This window comes from Ciconia boyciana, chromosome 7 (assembly GCF_034638445.1).
Source record: "Ciconia boyciana chromosome 7, ASM3463844v1, whole genome shotgun sequence".
Classification (NCBI taxonomy): Eukaryota; Metazoa; Chordata; class Aves; order Ciconiiformes; family Ciconiidae; genus Ciconia; species Ciconia boyciana.
Window position 1 is genome coordinate 38,069,909 of NC_132940.1, and position 18,028 is coordinate 38,087,936.

The window sequence follows — 18,028 nt, forward strand, 5'->3', positions numbered from 1 at the left end:
ATCTGTGGTGTAAACATGTGAAATACCTGCAAGGGCTGGTTGCTCTGCAAGGGAAGGGGAGCCAGGAGCTTAGGAGGATGAAGAGGCAGGCAGGACAGTGCCCTCAGTGACAAGGGCTTGGTCTGACAGTACCCGAGCGAGGTGAGCAGGGCAAGTCTGGTGACGGTAGGCAGAGGCAGCCACGATCCAGCGGTCACTGGGTGAGTCCATAGTGACAAGGCAAGGCTGGGAAGTCAAGTCTGCAGGTCATGGATCAGCATGGTACATGGCCAGGAACAGCTGCTTAAAAGCTGCTTCTGAGTGAGCCCCAGCAGGGCTGTCCCTGCTGAGGCTTTTTAACAGAGTTGTTTGTGGGGAGCCTTCACTGAGACTTTTTTTTTCTCAAAAACCTCCAAGGCCAGCAGGGGCTTCTCAAACAGCTTGCTTGTATCAGATGTGCCCTTGAGAGCAGAGAGGTAGAAGCCAAGTGCTGACAGACCTGTGGAATACATGCAGTGAACCCCAGAATTTGCCTGGACTCTCACAGTGGCCTTTAAATTTCTGTTGGGTTGCCTTCTTGCCTGTGCTGAGAACTGAGGGTGGGGCAGGCATTTTGGTATGAACTGTTCTAGAGTGTTCAAGAGGTCTTTGCCACAACAAAGACTAATTGCTATATCTTCCTGCTGTTCTGCTCTGAAACCTTTCCCAGCTCAAACCAGTACAGGAAATGCTTATCTAAACCTGCAAAGGGTAGCAGTTTACATTTTCTAGAGATGGGAAAGATGACTTGAAGCCTGATAGACTTTAAAAAACTTTTTACAAGGTTTTGGGGGGCTGGTTTTTTGTTCCTGATTCCTCTCTGTCTACTGTCTGAAGGGTGTCAGAGTTTCACGAAGGTTCTGGAAACATTTACAACCTGCAGAGCCATGCTGGGAGAGATCCTGTCTGCCTGTGAGTTCATGGATGAGAAGTGCATGGAACTGGTTGAGAGACATGTCAAGCTGTCCAGCCCAGTGACAGGTACCAGTGTCATTTGTGCTGTAGAAAGAGGCATTGTACTGCTTGGGGATTTTTAGCCTCGTTTTATATATATGTCTGTGTATATATATATGTCTGTGTATATATATATATATATATATGTCAAGGAGCATGTGGGCATCCCTCATAATTTTTGTACCCAGTATTCAATTCCAAACACATTTGGTGGAGGTCTTATCTTTAAAGACTTTTTACTTCTACATGTTTCCACAAAACTGCTAGTTTTCTGAAAAGCAGTCGCTAGGTAAAGGATAGAGCATGTAAGTGAAGTACCCTACAGATAAGAGATTGCCACTTGAGCTGCCCTTCTGTGTGGCACCAGAGAATCTGGGCAGTAGAGCGACCTCGTGAAATGTGCCAAGCTTGGGAAAAGCTCCAGAACCTGCACTAAATTCCTGTGCTTTTATCCCAGAGCATCTGCTTATTCTGTTCTGCCTCACTTTCAGGCAGCCCTTTTTATGTTCTAATTGAAACTTCGGGCTCCAACTCGACCCATGATGAAGAAAAATTGAACAACTTCATAGAACAGGCCATGACTTCTGGTTTGGTCACTAATGGAACTGTGGCAACAGATGATAAGAAAATAAAGGCAAGTCATCGTTTCCTCTTGCGCAAATCTCTTTTACATGATTCTCTGCCTGGATTTGTATTTTTAATAGGGAAATGTTCAGACTGATGTTTGGTATAAATGTCCCTGAGTGATCTGGTAGCTTATTTGGCATATTGAGTAAGAACGCTAAGACGGAATACTTGCCACTGCTGATTCTTCCCAGAGCGCCTGAGTATTTGGGGTTTCAGTGGATGTTTTCTCTTTTAAAAAGATCAGAATCATGAATTACGTCTCTTAGTAGTTGCTGGGGTAGGACCCAAACTGCCTGAAAACTATTGAAACCAGAAGCCGAGTTGTCAGCGAGGCCAGGAGTGAGCAAAGTCCTGTAGGCCAGCATGACAGTGTGTTAGAGCCAGAGACTGTGGTCCCAGGGAACAAGACAGACATCTAGTGTCTCAATGAGGAGGAGAGTGATTTGTGTCTGCCCAGTGAACATGAGTCTTTTACACTGCTTCTTCCAGTCCCGGTTCCCAAACCGACCCTTGCAGTACTAAACTGGAAGAGGCACATGCGCACTGCTTGGGAAACCAAAAACAGCTTTGGAGAGAATGCCCATGCCTGTTTTCTTTCTATCTGTGGTACTGTCAAGCTTGAAAAGTTGGTGTATCACTTTACTGTACAATGCTGCCAAGAAAGCGTTATTACTAGGTTCCAAGAGGCAGAGGATATCGAGCGAAATCTGAAGTTGATGTTGTAAGGGAAGAATCAAGGCTCTTTTTCCCTCTGTGCCACAAAGCATGGAACCCAAGAGGTACTTGGTTTATTTGGATTTCTTTGATCTTTGATTCATCAGATGCTGTGGAGCCTGCGGGAGAGGATCACAGAGGCCCTCACTCACGACGGCTATGTCTACAAATATGACATCTCTCTCCCTGTGGGAAAGCTGTATGATCTCGTGACTGACACAAGGGTTTGGCTGGGCCAGAGTGCCAAAAACGTGGTGGGCTACGGCCACTTGGGTAAGTGGAGATGCTGGGAAAGGAGGTGATTGCTCTTTTGTGCTCCAGGTTTTGCTGTGCAACTTCCTAGTAGTTTTAAAGGTTGTTTTTACATTAGTGAGAGGCATAGACTAAATAGCTGAGAGCTGTCAGAAGAGGAGGATGCATAAGGATTTTCATGTTTGAATTTCATTGCTTTCAGACTGTATTCTATATATGCTAGCCAGCCAGCCACTTGAACTGGTCATTTGTATCTTCTTGCTCTGTACTTTCTATTTAAGTATGTGGGTTGTTTAATTGGACCATCAATTTGATTAATGTACTTAGACACATTTGGTAGATAAACACTTTCTTGTCCAAAGTAATTAGTCGTATTGGAAATCAATTATGTCTGAGCCATTAACCCTCCAAAAGAGAGTCATAAAAGTAATGCACAGAAAGGCCAGTACATTTGTCAGAATGCTTTGAAACTAATTTGATTTTACATACAGATAAATTGGTGGCTTAGCAGAGCTGTTCAATTTAAAAAAACAAAACAAAACCAAAAAACCAGAACACTCTTCAGTATGGTTAACTTGGGATTATTTCAAAGACATGGAAAGACAAGTCTGCATAACAAAGGCTGCCTCTGGAAGCTCTTGGTATTGAGGATTAAGCTGTGTACTGTGAGGGGTTGCTGGGATGCAGGAAGAGGTTCTGGAGTGAGAATGAGTAAGTTGTGTTTATCTTTGTGTGTTTTGTCTTCCGAATACCCAGCAACTATGTGCTTAATCAAATACCATCACACGCAAGTAGCAAAAGGAGAAAATGTTCTGCTGCTTTGTTTCTGTTGACACAGTGCCAAAGTGCATTTAGAACATTGCACAAACATAATAGGGAGAGAGAAAGTGATGAAGGGCCATATTAAAATCTGATGATCATTATGAAATACCATTGGGGAAGCCTTTGGCATGCCATCTCAATAGTGGGACAATAATTAATGCAGCACAGTTGTTTCAATTTTTAAATCACAAGAGTGGGAATTTGAAAGTAGCTTAATGCAGGACACTTCCTCAAATATTGTACTGAAAGCATGGAAAAACAAAGATCCTATTTGAATTATTTGTACAGGGAGAGGCCTGATGTTTGTAGAAGGACAGTGAACTTGTCCTTTTTTGCACAGTTTGGAGACAAACAACAGTGCCTTTGTTAGAGTACATGGAGGAGACAGTAATGAGTCTCCATTGCAGGGCCACTGAGTTTTTCTTACAGACTGACCTCTGCAATGTTTTGTTCCAGGAGATGGAAACCTGCACTTGAACATCACAGCGGAGTCCTATAGCCATTCCCTGCTGGATGCCATTGAGCCATTTGTATATGAGTGGACTGCAAGATACAATGGCAGTATCAGTGCAGAGCACGGACTGGGCTTCAAGAAAAAGCAGTTCATTAAGTACAGCAAACCCAATGAGGCAGTCTTTCTAATGCAGCGTTTCAAAGCTATGTTAGACCCCAAAGGGATCCTCAATCCATACAAGACGCTGCCCTCCAGTTCCTGAGAGCAGCACGCACTGAGAAACGAGCAGATAACCATCACACGAGGATGGCATCTCTACCTCGGTAACTGCACTTTAGCTATGAACAAACTGATGGATCAAGCAAGCACGTGGAATGCTCCTTGTTTTATTTCCGTAGTGTAATGGAACAAGTAAAGGAATGTGGTTCCTCTGTTCAGGGGTGCCTGCTCTTTCTGAATAAGAGTACATTACTAGTTTTGACCATGTGGATTTCCTATTTAATCTGAACACTGAAACCAAGCATGCAGATACTGTGTGTGGATATTCCAACTCTCTTTCGCCTTAGTTTGCTCTGATTTATTAGTGAAGTGACACCAGCCAGAAGAGGCATTTTCTCACTCGGGGTGTGCAAGTGAAGCATCGGAAGCACAGGAGAAGAACCTGTGGATGCTATACCACCATCTCCAAGTGAAAATGTTGCTCTTCCTCACTTGTTTTGATCTAATGTGCTCGTCCAAAAGCCCACAACAACATCAGGTTATGGCCTCTTTAGTGATGCCACCTGCAGGCTGTCCCCAATAGGCATCAGTGTTGTCCCACGTACAGTATGCAGGTACAGGTTTGCAGTCCTGGAAGGACTGGCTAGAGAAGAGAGGGTGCCCGGAGACCTAACTTCTGGGTAGTATCAATTGGAGGAGCAATGCCAGCAGCCAGGCTGAGGGAGGGGATTCCAGGATGTCTGTCTGGCAGGGTCATGCTTTAGGCATGCCATTATTTCCTCCTTCCTTGTCTTCCAGTCTGTCCTTGAGAGCAAGTCCTGATTTGCTCTTGCAGAGGGCAAGAGCCATTATCTTAGTGATTTACAGAGATATGTAGAATCTGTATCCCTCCCAACCAGCAAACTAGATTAGGCTGGGTGGAGGTAATGACAGATAAAGTCGCCCAGAGTTTTCTCTGCACTGTGCATGTGGTGCATTAAGGCAAAAGAGATTTCTGTGCATACCAGTACTAATTTATTTTCCCGAGGTGCCCCCTTACCCTGGCAGAGGTGTTTCTGAAGCTCTCCGGCCAGTGGGCAGACTGGTGCCCGCAGCCAGTGCCCTGCTCGGTGCTCGAGTCGGTGAGGCCACAGAATGGTTCAGGCAGCTGTTATCCAAAAGCAGCTTGAAAGATCTGGCAATAGTCAGGAAAATAAGAGAGTAGGAAAATAAATCAGCCTATCTGGCATTCAGGAGGATCCCTGATTGCAAAAGATGCATTAAAAAAAAGGCTTACTCAAGCAGGAGGGGGAGAGAAAGAAGACGGTGGTATAGGAAAGTATCAGAAGTCAGCACAAGACCTAATGGAAGATGAGGGTTATCTTATTTTTAAAGTAGGCTGATTTTACTCATATTCATTCTCTCATCACTTTTGCATGCCCACTCACAAGCTTGTGACCTGTTCTGCATGTCTGTGTGGTCTGGCCAGGGACACTTGTGGGAGGATAAGGGATGTTTGGACATGTCTTTTATACCTATTAGGAGTCACATTATGGAACAATCCTTTTGACTTGGGATCTTGCTTGATCTTCACAAATCCCAGGCACTGTCTCTGTTTCCTCAGTTTGAGTATTTTTTTAGTGAAGATTTTAGTAAGGCTTTTGATACTGTCTCTCACAGCATCCTTCTGGACAAGTTGTCCAACTGTGAGATGAGTAGGTTCATGGTGCGCTGGGTGAAGAACTGGCTGAAGGGCAGAGTTCAAAGGGTTGTAGTGAATGGGGCTACATCTGGCTGGTGACCAGTCACCAGTGGTATTCCTCAGGGCTCAGTTCTAGGGCCAGCGCTGTTCAATATTTTTGTCAGTGATCTGGATGCAGGAATTGAATGCACCATTAGCAAGTTTGCTCACAATACCAAACTGGGAGCACTCTTGACTCTCTGGAGGGACAAGAGGCCTTGCAGAGGGATTCTAGATAGATTGGAGCATTGGGCAATCATCAATGGCATGAAATTTAACAAGTCCAAGTGCCGGATTCTGCGCCTGGGACGGGGTAATGCCAGGCACAAGTACAAATTGGGAGAGGAGTGGCTGGAGAGCAGCCCTGCAGAAAGGGATCTGGGGGTGCTGGTTAGCAGCAGGCTCAGTAGGAGCCAGCAGTGTGCCCTGGCAGCCAAGAGGCTAAACCACGTCCTGGGGTGCATCAAACACAGCATAATCAACCGGTCAAGAGAGGGGCTTGTCCTGCTGTATTCAGCGTTGGTGCAGCCTCACCTTGAGTACTGTGCGCAGTTCTAGACCCCACCACTTAAGAAGAATGGGAAGGTCCTTGATTGCGTCCAGAGGAGGGCAACAAAGCTGGTGACAGGACTGGAAGGCATGTCCTATGAGGAGTGGCTGAGGAGTCTGGGTTTATCTAGTTTGGAGAAAAGGAGGCTGAGGGGTGACCTCATTGTTCTCTACAGCTTCCTGAGGAGGGGATATGGAGAGGGAGGTGCTGATCTCTTCTCCCTGGTATCCAGTGATAGGATGCATGGGAATGGCTCAGAGCTGCACCAGGGGAGGTTCAGACTGGACATGAGGAAGCATTTCTTTACTGAGAGGGTGGTCAAACACTGGAACAGGCTTCCTAGAAGGTGGTCAATGCCCCAAGCCTGTCAGTGTTCAAGAGGCATTTGGACAATGCCCTTAATAATATGCTTTAACTTTTGGGTCAGCCCTGAAGTAGACAGGTCATCAGTTGGACTAGATGATCATTGTAGGTGCCTTCCAGCTGGACTGTTCTATTCTAAGATGGGGGGGGTTGTTGTTTTGGGTTTGTTTTTTGGGGTTTTTTTTTGCTACAGTCTATCTCTGTTTTGAGATGACAGGACAGATTGTTATTTACATTTTGGTGTACAAAACCACATTGTCACCCTTCTGTTATCAGAAGGCAGGCCAAGCCATCTGCTACTGAGTCATCTCCTGGTCTACTCAGTGTTTGCTAGTTACATCCATATTTACCAATATGTCACTCTCTTAACCCAGGCTCTGTAGTATCCAAATGAAGCAGGTGATTGGTGTCACACTAACCTGACCACCTTCTACAACAAAATAACATTTTCTGTCGACATGGGGAGACCAGTGGATATTTGCCTGGATTGTCAACAAAGCGTTCAACACTGTTTCCCACAGCCTTCTGGACAAGCTGGCAAGGCACAGACCAGATGGGTGATCTGTGAGATGGGTAGAAAACTGGCTCACAGGCTGTGCTCAGGGGGTGGTGATCAATGGTTTTTACTCAGGTGTACTGGTTTGGGAGGCCTCACCAGACTCCATGAGACTAGGAAAGGTGGTTGTCTTACCCAGTAGCTGTCTTGTCCATTAGCTGCTTTTGAGTGATTTGTGCTCTTCCACAATGCAGTGAAATAGATGTTTCATTCAGAGCCATTTTCTTGGAAGAAAATCATCCTACAGAGGTTTTTTTTTTCCTGTTTTTAACCAGAACACTGTCTCTACAAGGCTGCAAGCTGTTGAATTGCATTAAGGATGATGGCTTACGCTCAGCACTGTGTTGCAACTCTCTTCATGATACAATTCTAAGGCCACAACTCTCTCAACTTGGCCGCATGGATGCTTTTAACTCCGTGCGTTACGCGACCTGCAGTGCCAATATCTAGGCCTGCCCTCTGGTCTCTTCCCTTCAACTCCCTCTTTCTCTCTGCTTTCAGTGCACTCCCCACCTCTCCCTTAATTCCTCAGGACCACCCAGAGAGGAGCTGATCATCTTTTCTTCTGGGGTTAAGTAAAGTGAGCGATGCCATCATTAGCAAAGAGAAGACAGAATGTGAAACGCAGTCAGCCTGTGCTGCTTGTGTATCAGGTGATGCAAAAATATGGAAAGTCCATGATGTTGTTAGAGAAGAAATTTACAGGATTTGCTTTCTGCCAAGTTAAGCTGATGCAGCTCATTCTTTCCAGATCAGGCTGTTTATATTCTCTGCCTTTTCCCTATGCCATTCTTTCTCTTTTTTTCCCCCAGATCACTGACCATAATTGTTTAAAATACAGGCTTTACACGTGAGTGGTTCTTTTTGGGAAGCAGAACTTTCCATACTGCCTTTTTTCAGCTACATATGGAGAGAGTGCTAGGGAGGGAGTTAGGGCTGACAGATAACGCTGTGGCCAGGGAAATTCTGGGACAGCTACATTTAGCCATCTTCCTAACACATGAAGATCCATAAGCTCAATGTAAGTTTACTGTTTCAGCTAAACAGTAGAGCAATTACCCTGAGGGAATAGAAGGGAGGAGTTATTGTAGGGTTATCTTATAGTATCTTTTCTAGACCTTAAACACAAGTATTATTCTTCTCTTCCATGTTCTCAGTGATGCTTTCAAATATTGGTTCACTGGTGTATATAGGAGGGAGGGACAGGGTGGGTATATATATGTGTGGGGGGGTATTTTTATAAAGAATCATTGTGGTAGGAATTTCATGTCCAAAATTCTGTTTTTTCTGGGACAGACTTAAATATTAGAATGATGTGGATGTGGACGCTCAACACTTTGAAGCAGTGGTCTTCTGGCACAGTGAGGAAGCACTTGACTCGCTGTACTGGTTTTGTCTGGGATAGAGTTAATTTTCTTCATAGTAGCTGGTATGGCACTGTGTTTTGGATCTGTGACCAGTGTTGATGGCACAGAGATGTTTTAGCTGTTGCTGAGCACCGTTTGTACAGCATCAAGGCCTTTTCTGCTTCTCACCCCGCCCCACCAGCAAGTAGGCTGGGGTTGTGCAAGGAGCTGGGAGGGGATGCAGCTGGGACAGCTGACCCCAGCTGACCTAAGGGATATCCCACACCATATGACGCTGTGCTCAGCAATAAAAGCTGGGGGAAGAAGAAGGAAGGGGAGCGTTCAGAGTTACGGTCTCTGTCTTCCCAAGTCACTGTTACGCGTGATGGAGCCCTGCTTTCCTGGAGATGGCTGAATGCCTGCCCACAATGGGAAGTAGTGAGTTAATTCCTTTTGCTTTGCTTGCGCACACAGCTTTTGCTTTACCTGTTAAACTGCTTTTATCTCAACCTGCAAGTTTTTGCACTTTTACCCTTCCGATTCTCCTCTCCATCCTGCTGTCGGGGCATGAGCAAGTGGCTGCATGCTCGTTCGTGTACAACACCCCAGCAGAGAGCAATGAATCAATTGTAAAAGTGTAAAAAATGGTCTTTTGTGATTGATGGGCTCTATCAGCTTCTGAACAAGAAATCGCACGGCTGACGTGTAATGTAGCAGGAGAAAGCAATCTGTTAAACGTGGCCCCCCTGCCAGCAGCAGCTGACACTGTGCCAAGAATAACCCTAGAAATTCTTCGTAAAACAGCATGTTGGCTCACATTCTACCAAGAAACTCAAGGAAAGCAACCCTATACCTTGCTAATCTCTGACTTGGAGCTGGCCTGAGGAAGCTGTGATTTAAAAAGAAATGCTGTATATTTGGGCACTCTGAAGACTTAGCAACATAGGTGAAGGATACCAGAATGCTGAGGACTTGGCTCTTGGTGTGGCAGCTTGGGCCCCCAGCATACAAGGTTTAGAAAGGTGGCACCATGGGTAGGGAGGGAAAGGCGACCATGTCAGGAGGTGCATAGGAAGTGGCATGGCCATAAAAGACCAAAAGCTTAATCCCCTGTTCCAGGCTGGGAGATGTGGGTAAACTTTTTGTTGCCCAAATGAGGAGAGCATCAGCTTCATCCCTGGCATGGGGAGCAGGGAGATTACACCACCTCCAGACTTGCAGGGCAAATCCTGCTCTCCCGGGACAATTTACAACCATGAAACCCAGTTTGTGAAGTGCTGGCATACAGGAACCTTGGTGGAATCTCAAATTCCTGTGTAATGCAAGTTGTAATGGTTGTTAATAACACCAGAAAGTCACTTTGTAGATGAACCATAACATAACACCCGTTTAGGGGCAGGTGCTCTCTCTCCCGAGGCCTAGATACAGCAAAGTCTCTAAGCTCTTAACCTCCAGCTACAATAATTGCATTTTCACTGGGAAAGAGTTTGAAGTCTAAATGGGGAATTCCCAATAGGTAAACACTGTTCCTGTTTTGCTGTTGTCCCTAATTTCCTGTTGCCAAATGTGTCTGGCATAGAATTATAGTCCTAAACCACCAAGCAAGAAGTGGAGGAAAGGCATGGCAGGCACTGACCATGGCACCAAGTGGCGTGGCGGTGTGCAGGGAAGGGGCACTGAACAAGTGATGTGACGGTGTGCAGGGTGACAAAGGGGCCAATGATGCCCTCCTCCAGCCCCCCCATCAGGACAGCACCCTGCCCAGATCCTTCTGTGAGCCCCCCATGCCTCCCTCCCACAGCCAGGTGAGAAGGGGGTCCCTGCTAAGGGGTCCCCGCTAATTCCTTACTTTCCTGCAAAACTGTTGCGGACCCTGTCTCCTGAGGCAGGTCTTTGTACCTGTGTTAATGTCATGCCATACCAGTGCTTTTCATGGCTTATTAATTAACTTCCACCCACCCCTGGGAACACCTAGCCACTCCCTTTGTCCCCACCTATCCCAGCCATTTATAGCAGCAACGGGATGTCAGAAATAGAGACGCATACAGTAAGAACCGGAGGAGCCCATAGACAAAAGGAGTATTGGAGTGGATTTGCAAAGGAGATATTTTCTAGCTCGCAGCAGTGAGGCAGCATGAAGAGCCCTGGGTGCACTTTAAGGTAGGGGGAGAGGGAGGTGAATGCTATGGGTGCAGAATTAAAACATGGTTTGTAGAAAGGTCTGGTTCAGGTAATCCATGTAAGTTGTTAATAACCTATAGAGTTAGTTACAGTTTGCTCCAGGGTAGAGATTAATTTTGCTGTGAATGTTTCTTTCCTGTATTCCAGGTCTTTTAATTTGAAATAACCTTGTTAGGTCGACACAGAGGTCTGTTATTTTCAGCTTAAGCCAAATGAACAAGAAGGTTGTCCCAAGCCTTAAAGCATCTGTAGCGGCACCTCCAAGTGCAACCTGAGAGGTAGTTTTCCATGTTTTCTTCCCAGCTGGGAGATGGCACAGTGCAGGTCGGAAAGGCAAGCCAGACCTCTGGTGACAGCCCTGCTGACAGATCTGCAAGTTTTTTGGTTCTTAGAAGAATTTTGTGACTTGGCAATCAGCTCCCAAGTGCTTCCTCAAAGGGCTCCCAGGTTGCATGTCTTGCATGCTTAGGTAACTTTTTGTGCAACATTTGAATCGTGGCTTTCTCTCTTGAACTTTGCTTTGCAAAAGACTATTAGTGGGGTAAAAAAGTAGATGGTGGCTCTGATCATACCCTGTGACTCTCAGCTACGTCAGGCTTCACGCATCCCAGGTGAAATGCTTCCTCGCTGTCGTGCGAGGAAGGAAGAAATTGCCGCAGCCATGATCCCATGCGTCATGCCCTCCATGCTCCCATTGATATGCCGGATGGTTATGAAATCCCTCTGCTTATGGCTGTAACTGTTTGTATGAAAGATCAGCTCTGTCTTCTGTAACACCAGGTACTCCTGTGGTTCACCTTCAGCCTGTGTGTGTGAGACAGTCAACAGCGACAGCCCTTGGTTGAGTGGGACTTGTCTTTCTTGAAGGGATTAAAGGATGGGAGATATTTTAGCCAACATTGAATATGGTGTCTGTTGGCCCAACACACACAGTTTTAGAAGTGGCTTGGTCAGAGACTTGCAGTCTTGTGACAAAGGTGTGTGTGTGACACTAAGGGAACAGTCTTTAAGAGTGGTGCTGGCTCTCACAGAGGTGTGCCAGGGTGGTGGGTGCAGAAAGGGTGGTGTGTGCCCTTTGTGCAGGTTTGCGGGACATGCTGAAGCCAGTGACAGCCCCTGCAAGTGCGGCCGCGGGTGCCTGAGCCCCTGGGCAGTAATGGAGACAGGACCTCCTGCAGTGATCGGGCACAGGGCTCAGCTGCACAAGCGCACTGAGCAGCACTCTGCATACCTGCAACCCCCTCCTCTCATCTCCCTCTGGTCTCCATTTTCCTGCACTCCTCCCTAGGAATCACCTTGATCCTTGCCCTTGGCCCTTCCCCTGTACACCTCCATTGCTCGCCTTTGCTGCGGTCGGCTGCAGTCCCATCCCTGTCCCCACTCCCCGCTTGCTCCCCAAGCTGGAAGGCAGATATCTTTCCATCCATACATCCCCAGGCAGGGGAACAAACACCATGTCACAAGGTAGCATTGTTTGGCAGCCCCAGGACAAGAAGCCCATTTCTGCATGAGGACTAGCACCTCCATGGCCCACATGCCGAAGAAATCAGTCTGTCTTTCTCCTTAAAACTGGCCGTTCCAGGAAGCTGCCGTGGTTTTGGCAAGTCTGACGTAGGCTGGGCAGACACCAGTCACAGTGACAGCATGGACATCGCTTGGCTGCAGGTTGCTGTTGTCTTCAGGACAGTGCCATGAGGAGTGGGGTGAGGTCTGCACGGCCCCTCGGGGCTCGCTGGTGGCACACTGGTGCCCATAACTTGCCCACTGGGCATGTTTGGCACTGCAATACCAGACCCTCGTGCTGCACCAGCAACACTTTGAGGCTTTATGTGCCTAGATCATCCGGACCATTATCCCTCCCTGTGTCTCCAGGCACAAAAGCCGGCTGTCGTTTGCAGCTTTTGAAGTGTATCCAGACGAAACAGGTCTGCTGGGAGCATCCAGTTAAGCTGGAGGTGGGCTCGGTGTGCTGTACATGTTTGGGGATTTGGAGGCAGGACAGCACTATGTAATCGTTTATTAAATGACTGTTAAAATATCATGGGATGCCTTGAGGTCTACAGAGCCTGTCTTCTTGCAGTAGAAGGGACTGGTAATCCTTCTGGAGCATATTGTGATCCTGATCTATCTTCAGGATTCTTTTAGGTGTACATTGATTTTTTTTGCCCCATAAAACATCAATCTGAGTGTAATTCTCTCTGCTTGCCATTTCAAGGACACTGCCCAAACAAACATGGAACGTTATCGCATGCATTAAACTCTACAAGAAAGGTGCAGAAGAAGGACATCACCAGACTGGCTTAGGAAGGACCTCCAGGCAGGCAAGGTGGTGCATTTTGGAAAACCATCACATCAACGTCAGCTTCAGTTTAAATGAAAGACTGAAAACATAGGCAGGGGCTGCATTCAACAGATGTGAGCCTGCTCGCTGCCTGTGGACCCCTCTGCATTTCTTCTCCTGTCTCATCTCTACTTATATACACAGAGCGATCAGAAGGAAAGGGGGTTGTCTCATCCCCATCCCTCTAACAGGCCTGGGAACAGAAAATGAAGAAATACTGATGAAAGACTGCCCGTAGTTACATCTTTAAACTCTTCATGCACAAGCTGTGCTACAAATTCATGTCAGAGGTTGGTACCAGCCAGCTTCCCTGGCTTTGGGAAGGGCTCTTCCACCCGAGGAATTCCCACTTCGGCTGGGGTGCCATTGGATGAGGACAGCACTCTCGTGCAAAGCAAATCTTGAAGCAAAAGTGGTTTTGGGCAGATTTGCATGGCGAACAAAGTAAAACGTTTTCTGCAGTGCCGTCACAGTGTTGTGACATTGCTGCCTGTCTCCGTGCTTCCACTATGTTTATATTTGGTTTGTGGCTCCCTGATCACAGCTAGCGCAGCTGGCTACAATGGCTGTGTTTTTATGTGCAGCTCTTCATGTTCTGTTGGACTTTAGCTCCCATCATCTCTCCAGTTTTCCATGGTCGGATCCGGGCTGTCACAGCCCAGCTTGTCATACTGTGGCCAGTCAGAGGGAGGCTGTAGACCATGCCAGATAAAGCTGGTGTTTGCACTCTCATAAGGCCAGCTGGAAGGAGCAATTCAGTGTCTTTCACATCGTACAAGCTGGAGGCTACAAAAGCCACCACCCTGCGCAGCAGGACCATGCGTGAGGACCCCTTGGCCAGCAGGACAGTAGAAAGGATCACCAGGTCCAGCTCACAGCAATCCATGTGCCCCTATCGACCCTCAGACTGGGCAGGCTTGGAGCCTTCCTTGCTCGCTTGGGGGAGGGGGAACCACAAGTGTGACCATCCCATGCTGTAAATGGGACTATATCTTCTCAAAACTACTTAAAGCCCAAGCCAGATCTGCTGCATTTTGGAAATGGCAGCTGAAAACATGGAGTTCAAACTGAGTTAAAAAAGCTTTTAAGATCAGAGAAGTCAGATCAAGCTTGGTGATGAAAAGTTCCTCTCTGGTGGGCATCAAACCTTTGAAAGATTCTGTACGTGTCCCAGCTAGAATGCACTGCTGATGGTACATCATGGTTGTCTAATTAGTGCTGGAAAAGACTCACCCCTTGTCATTATCCAGGCAAAGCATGGGTAGATGAGGTGCTTGGTCCAAAGGGCTGCCTCTGAGCTTTGGCAGTTTAAATTCTGGCCAAGGTGAGAAGATCTGATGAAAGGGAGAGCTGGGTGAGGCTGAGCATGAGAGCTGGGCTGGGAGGAGGAGGAGCTGTCGCAGCAGGGAAGCAGTCCTCTTGTTTGAAATCAGGGTGTAATTAGTCTGTTACAGGTGCTGTTGGGTTATTAATTGGTTTTCTGTATTGAAAAATCTCAGTGGTATTGAAAAAAATCAGTTTAGTGTTTCTTTGAGATCCCCATCTTCTGGAGTGATATGATTACAGGAGGTGCTCAGCTTTCTTACCAAGAAAATCCTTATACCCCTACAAAGGGCTCATTTTCTAGCTCTTGGTGGTCGCTGAGGAAAGCTTGAAGTGAATAAGCTCTAAAGCCCCAGAAAACTGAAAGAAAAGCAAAATAAAAGGCAGCGGAGCAGAGCGGGAGGCTGTCGGAAGAGCTTAGCTCTGCCTGAAGTAGGCTATGTCTTGCCAAAGGCCAAAATTAGGAAAGTGGTAGTAAAAGTGCACTTTCTCACTGTCCTGCGTCTTAACACCAGAGCTGCTGACACAGCTGGGGGAGCCAAAGGTGGCTGGCCCCATAGAGACATAAAACTGTGCTGCTGGTGATAAAAATTCCCAAGGGCAATATGCAAAGTTTGGTGGTTCGCGTTCGGGGAGGGAGTATCAGATAAAAATCCACTGAAACTCTGCTTTCTTTCCAGGCATATCAAATGTCTCATCATTTTCAACCTTTGCTTGGGACTCATCTTCCTGTCGGGATTCTTCCATATGAAGAATAAAAATTACATGTAAGTGAAGCAGAAGTAAAGTTGCATGACTTTGTCTGCCCGGGGCAGCAAGGATCTGACCTGTAACACTTGATTTAATTCTCGTGGGGTTTAGGTTAGTATCGGAAGGGCAGCAGTCCAAAGTTAGGTCCTAGATCCACATTTGGGCAGGCAGGGGATCAAATTAGCCAAAGTGCAGCTCTTAAGGGCAAAATCAGCCATATGGAAAAAGAAAGGGGGATCAAGCTGAAGCCTTTGGGTAAGTGAGGACATGGAGAAGCAGAAAATTGTCCAACATCTACGCTTGAGGGATGGAGCTTGTTTGGGCTGGTGCCTTGCACCAGCTGTGGATGTGGTATCAGAAGGAGAACCTGCTGGGGTTTGGCTTTGCCAGGTCTCAGAGATGGAGTATAGTACTGGAGAGACTGTTTTCCCCATCTGTTGCCTTCCTGCAGAATCTCAAAGAGCCACGAGGGGCTGCTGATACCTTCCACGCCTTGTGACACCAAGACTAACGTCATGTTCCTCAAGACCCACAAGACGGCCAGCAGCACTGTCTTGAACATCATGTTCAGGTTTGCGGAGAGGTACAACCTCACCGTCGCCCTCCCAGCTGGCCAGCTCGTCCACCTGGGCTACCCAAATACCTTCCTGGCCCACTTTGTGGAGGAATTCCAAGCCATAGGACAAAACTATAACATCATGTGCAACCACCTGCGGTTTAACCCCTCAGAGGTAAGAAAGAGCCACGATACCTGCGGAGAAACCTGGCTGAACAAGCAGCACCTCCAGACTAACAGCCTCTCTTCTTCCTCCCCGCAAATAGGTGCAAAAGGTGATGGCAGCAAACACCTTCTACTTCTCCATCCTGAGGAACCCCATTCCTCTGCTGGAGTCTTCCTATGTCTACTACAAGGACAGTGTCCCTGCCTTCAGAACCTCCAAGGATGTAAACGAGTACCTGGTGTCACCCATGAAGTATTACCATCCAGCAAATTATGAGCAAAACATCTACGCCAGGAATATAATGTGGTTTGACTTTGGCTATGATAACAATGCAGAGGACAACAAAAAGTACATCCAGGCGGTCTTGAAGGAGATTGAACAGAACTTCCACCTGATCTTGATAGCAGACTACTTTGATGAGTCCATGATCCTCTTGAAGCACGCTTTGTGCTGGGATCTGGATGACGTGATTTACTTTAAGCTCAATTCCAGAAGCCAGGATACTGTCCAGACCTTGACTCCAGAAAGCGAGGAGCGGATAAAAGCTTGGTGCTCACTGGACTGGAAGCTCTACCTGCACTTCAACCAGAGCTTCTGGAGGAGACTTGAGGAGACCATAGGACTTGAGGAGCTGGAAAAGGAAGTGAATCACTTGCGAATGAGACAGAAGGAGCTCATAGAGACCTGTCTCTCAGACCAGGAGGCAGTGGGGAAGGATCACATCAAGAACAAAGCTCTCCTGCCTTTCCAGTCAGGGGCTACAAATATCCTTGGGTACAACCTCAAACAAGATTTAGACAATGGGACTCTCAGAACCTGCCAGAAAATGGTTATGCCAGAGCTCCAGTACACGTCCTATCTTTACGCTGTTCAACACCCGCACAAGAAGAGGAAGCAGTTAGGCTTGCCCTTGCTGTGGACCACTTTCCAGGAGAGGATGCAGCTCCCAACTCCCAACTAGGGCATGCGACAACCCACTGCAGTTTCCCACGGCTTTGCATCACCCCACGTCTGGCATGTGGCTGGCCCACAGGACTCTTGTGCATGAGGTGGGGGGCTTTGTTCTGGGCCACTGAGCTGGTGGTGCGTCCCTTTTTGGGGACCTTGAGCCACAGGCTCTGCATTGGCCAGATCCTGCGTGATCCCTCCTCCCCTCTCCCAGGCAGAGGGAAAGCCCACTGCTGCTGATCATTGGGCAGGCTTTCAGCTGGCTTAGACATTCCTGCTTCTTAATCATTAATCACGGGCTTAATAATTTTGTTTGCGTTTGACCTTATTTAATAGCTGTCATTACGTCCAGGCTGTTCACAGCTCACTAGAGCAAGTCCTGATTTTCAGCGTTTAGAGGAAAAAAAGGGAGGGAGAGGGAAACAAGGAGGAGAGCACAACAAGGTGTGCTGGTTTTAGCTGGGATAGTTAATTTTCTTTATAGTAGCTAGTATGGGGCTATGTTTTGGATTTGTGCTGAAAACAGTGTTGATAATACAGAGATGTTTTAGTTGTTGCTAAGTAGTGCTCATACTAAATCAAGGACTTTTCAGCTTCCCATGCTCTGCCAGGTGCACAAGGAGTTGGGAGGAGACACAGCCAGGACAGCTGACCCCAACTGACCAAAGGGCTATTGCATACCATATGACGTCATGCTCAGTATATAAAGCTGGGGAAGAAGAAGGAAATGGGGGACATTTGGAGTGATGGCGTTTGTCTTCCCAAGTAACCATTACACGTGATGAAGCCCTGCTTTCCTGGAGATGGCTGAACACCTGCTGCCGATGGGAAGTAGTGAATGAATTCCTTGCTTTGCTTTGCTTGTGTGCACGGCTTTTGCTTTACCTATTAAACTGTCTTTATCTCAACCCATGAGTTTTCTTACTTTTGCTCTTCCAATTCTCTCCCCCATCCCATCGGGGGGGGAGGGTGAGCGAGCGGCTGTGTGGTACTTAATTGCCAAGTAGGGCTAAACCACAACATGAGGGGACGCAGCATTCAAAGGAGTAGGAGAGATGTTGGGTCTCCCATCCAGCAGCATCTGTGCTCAACGATGTCTAACCACCATGTGATGCCAGGGCTTCTTTTCAGATGGGAGTCCCGAGCATTGTGCCCAAAGCTGGGCACA

General features: G+C 47.2%; 2 protein-coding genes across 21 annotated transcripts in view; both read left to right on the forward strand.

Moving 5' to 3' along the window:
* Positions 1-4,309, forward strand: part of LOC140654704 (inhibitor of growth protein 5) — a 20,537-nt gene extending 16,228 nt beyond the window's left edge. For 10 of the 11 annotated variants that reach the window (XM_072868312.1, XM_072868309.1, XM_072868311.1 and 7 more), the window contains 4 exons: positions 856-999; positions 1,464-1,606; positions 2,421-2,586; positions 3,844-4,309. In XM_072868312.1, coding sequence (XP_072724413.1) covers positions 856-999; positions 1,464-1,606; positions 2,421-2,586; positions 3,844-4,103 — 713 coding nt within the window. In that variant the 3' untranslated portion in view covers positions 4,104-4,309. Of the gene's footprint in view, positions 1-855; positions 1,000-1,463; positions 1,607-2,420; positions 2,587-3,843 lie in introns of those variants that run through there. The other variant, XR_012043500.1, reaches the window with a different exon arrangement.
* GAL3ST2 (galactose-3-O-sulfotransferase 2) lies at positions 4,038-17,762 on the forward strand. 10 transcript variants are annotated; one of them, XM_072868329.1, is made up of 5 exons: positions 4,038-4,164; positions 12,992-13,102; positions 15,121-15,207; positions 15,642-15,921; positions 16,013-17,762. In XM_072868329.1, the coding sequence occupies exons 1-5, from the start codon at positions 4,148-4,150 to the stop codon at positions 16,871-16,873; spliced, it is 1,356 nt and encodes a 451-aa protein (XP_072724430.1). In that variant the 5' UTR covers positions 4,038-4,147; the 3' UTR covers positions 16,874-17,762. The 10 variants fall into 10 exon arrangements, 8 of the variants coding, with proteins under 8 accessions (XP_072724430.1, XP_072724432.1, XP_072724435.1 ...); XR_012043501.1 differs by lacking the exons at positions 4,038-4,164; positions 12,992-13,102 and adding an exon at positions 13,818-13,982 and having other exon boundaries at positions 16,013-16,961; positions 17,454-17,762; XR_012043502.1 differs by lacking the exons at positions 4,038-4,164; positions 12,992-13,102 and adding an exon at positions 13,818-13,982 and having other exon boundaries at positions 16,013-16,961; positions 17,472-17,762.
* The last annotated feature ends 266 nt before the right edge of the window (positions 17,763-18,028 follow it).

Bases quoted from the DNA above. Each gene is read 5' to 3' on its own strand.
- GAL3ST2 (XM_072868328.1), top strand. From the start codon at position 13,819: ATGCCAGATAAAGCTGGTGTTTGCACTCTCATAAGGCCAGCTGGAAGG. The intron at 13,983-15,120 runs GTCCAGCTCACA...CTTTCTTTCCAG, and splicing joins ACAGTAGAAAGGATCACCAG to GCATATCAAATGTCTCATCA. The intron at 15,922-16,012 runs GTAAGAAAGAGC...CCCCGCAAATAG, and splicing joins TGCGGTTTAACCCCTCAGAG to GTGCAAAAGGTGATGGCAGC.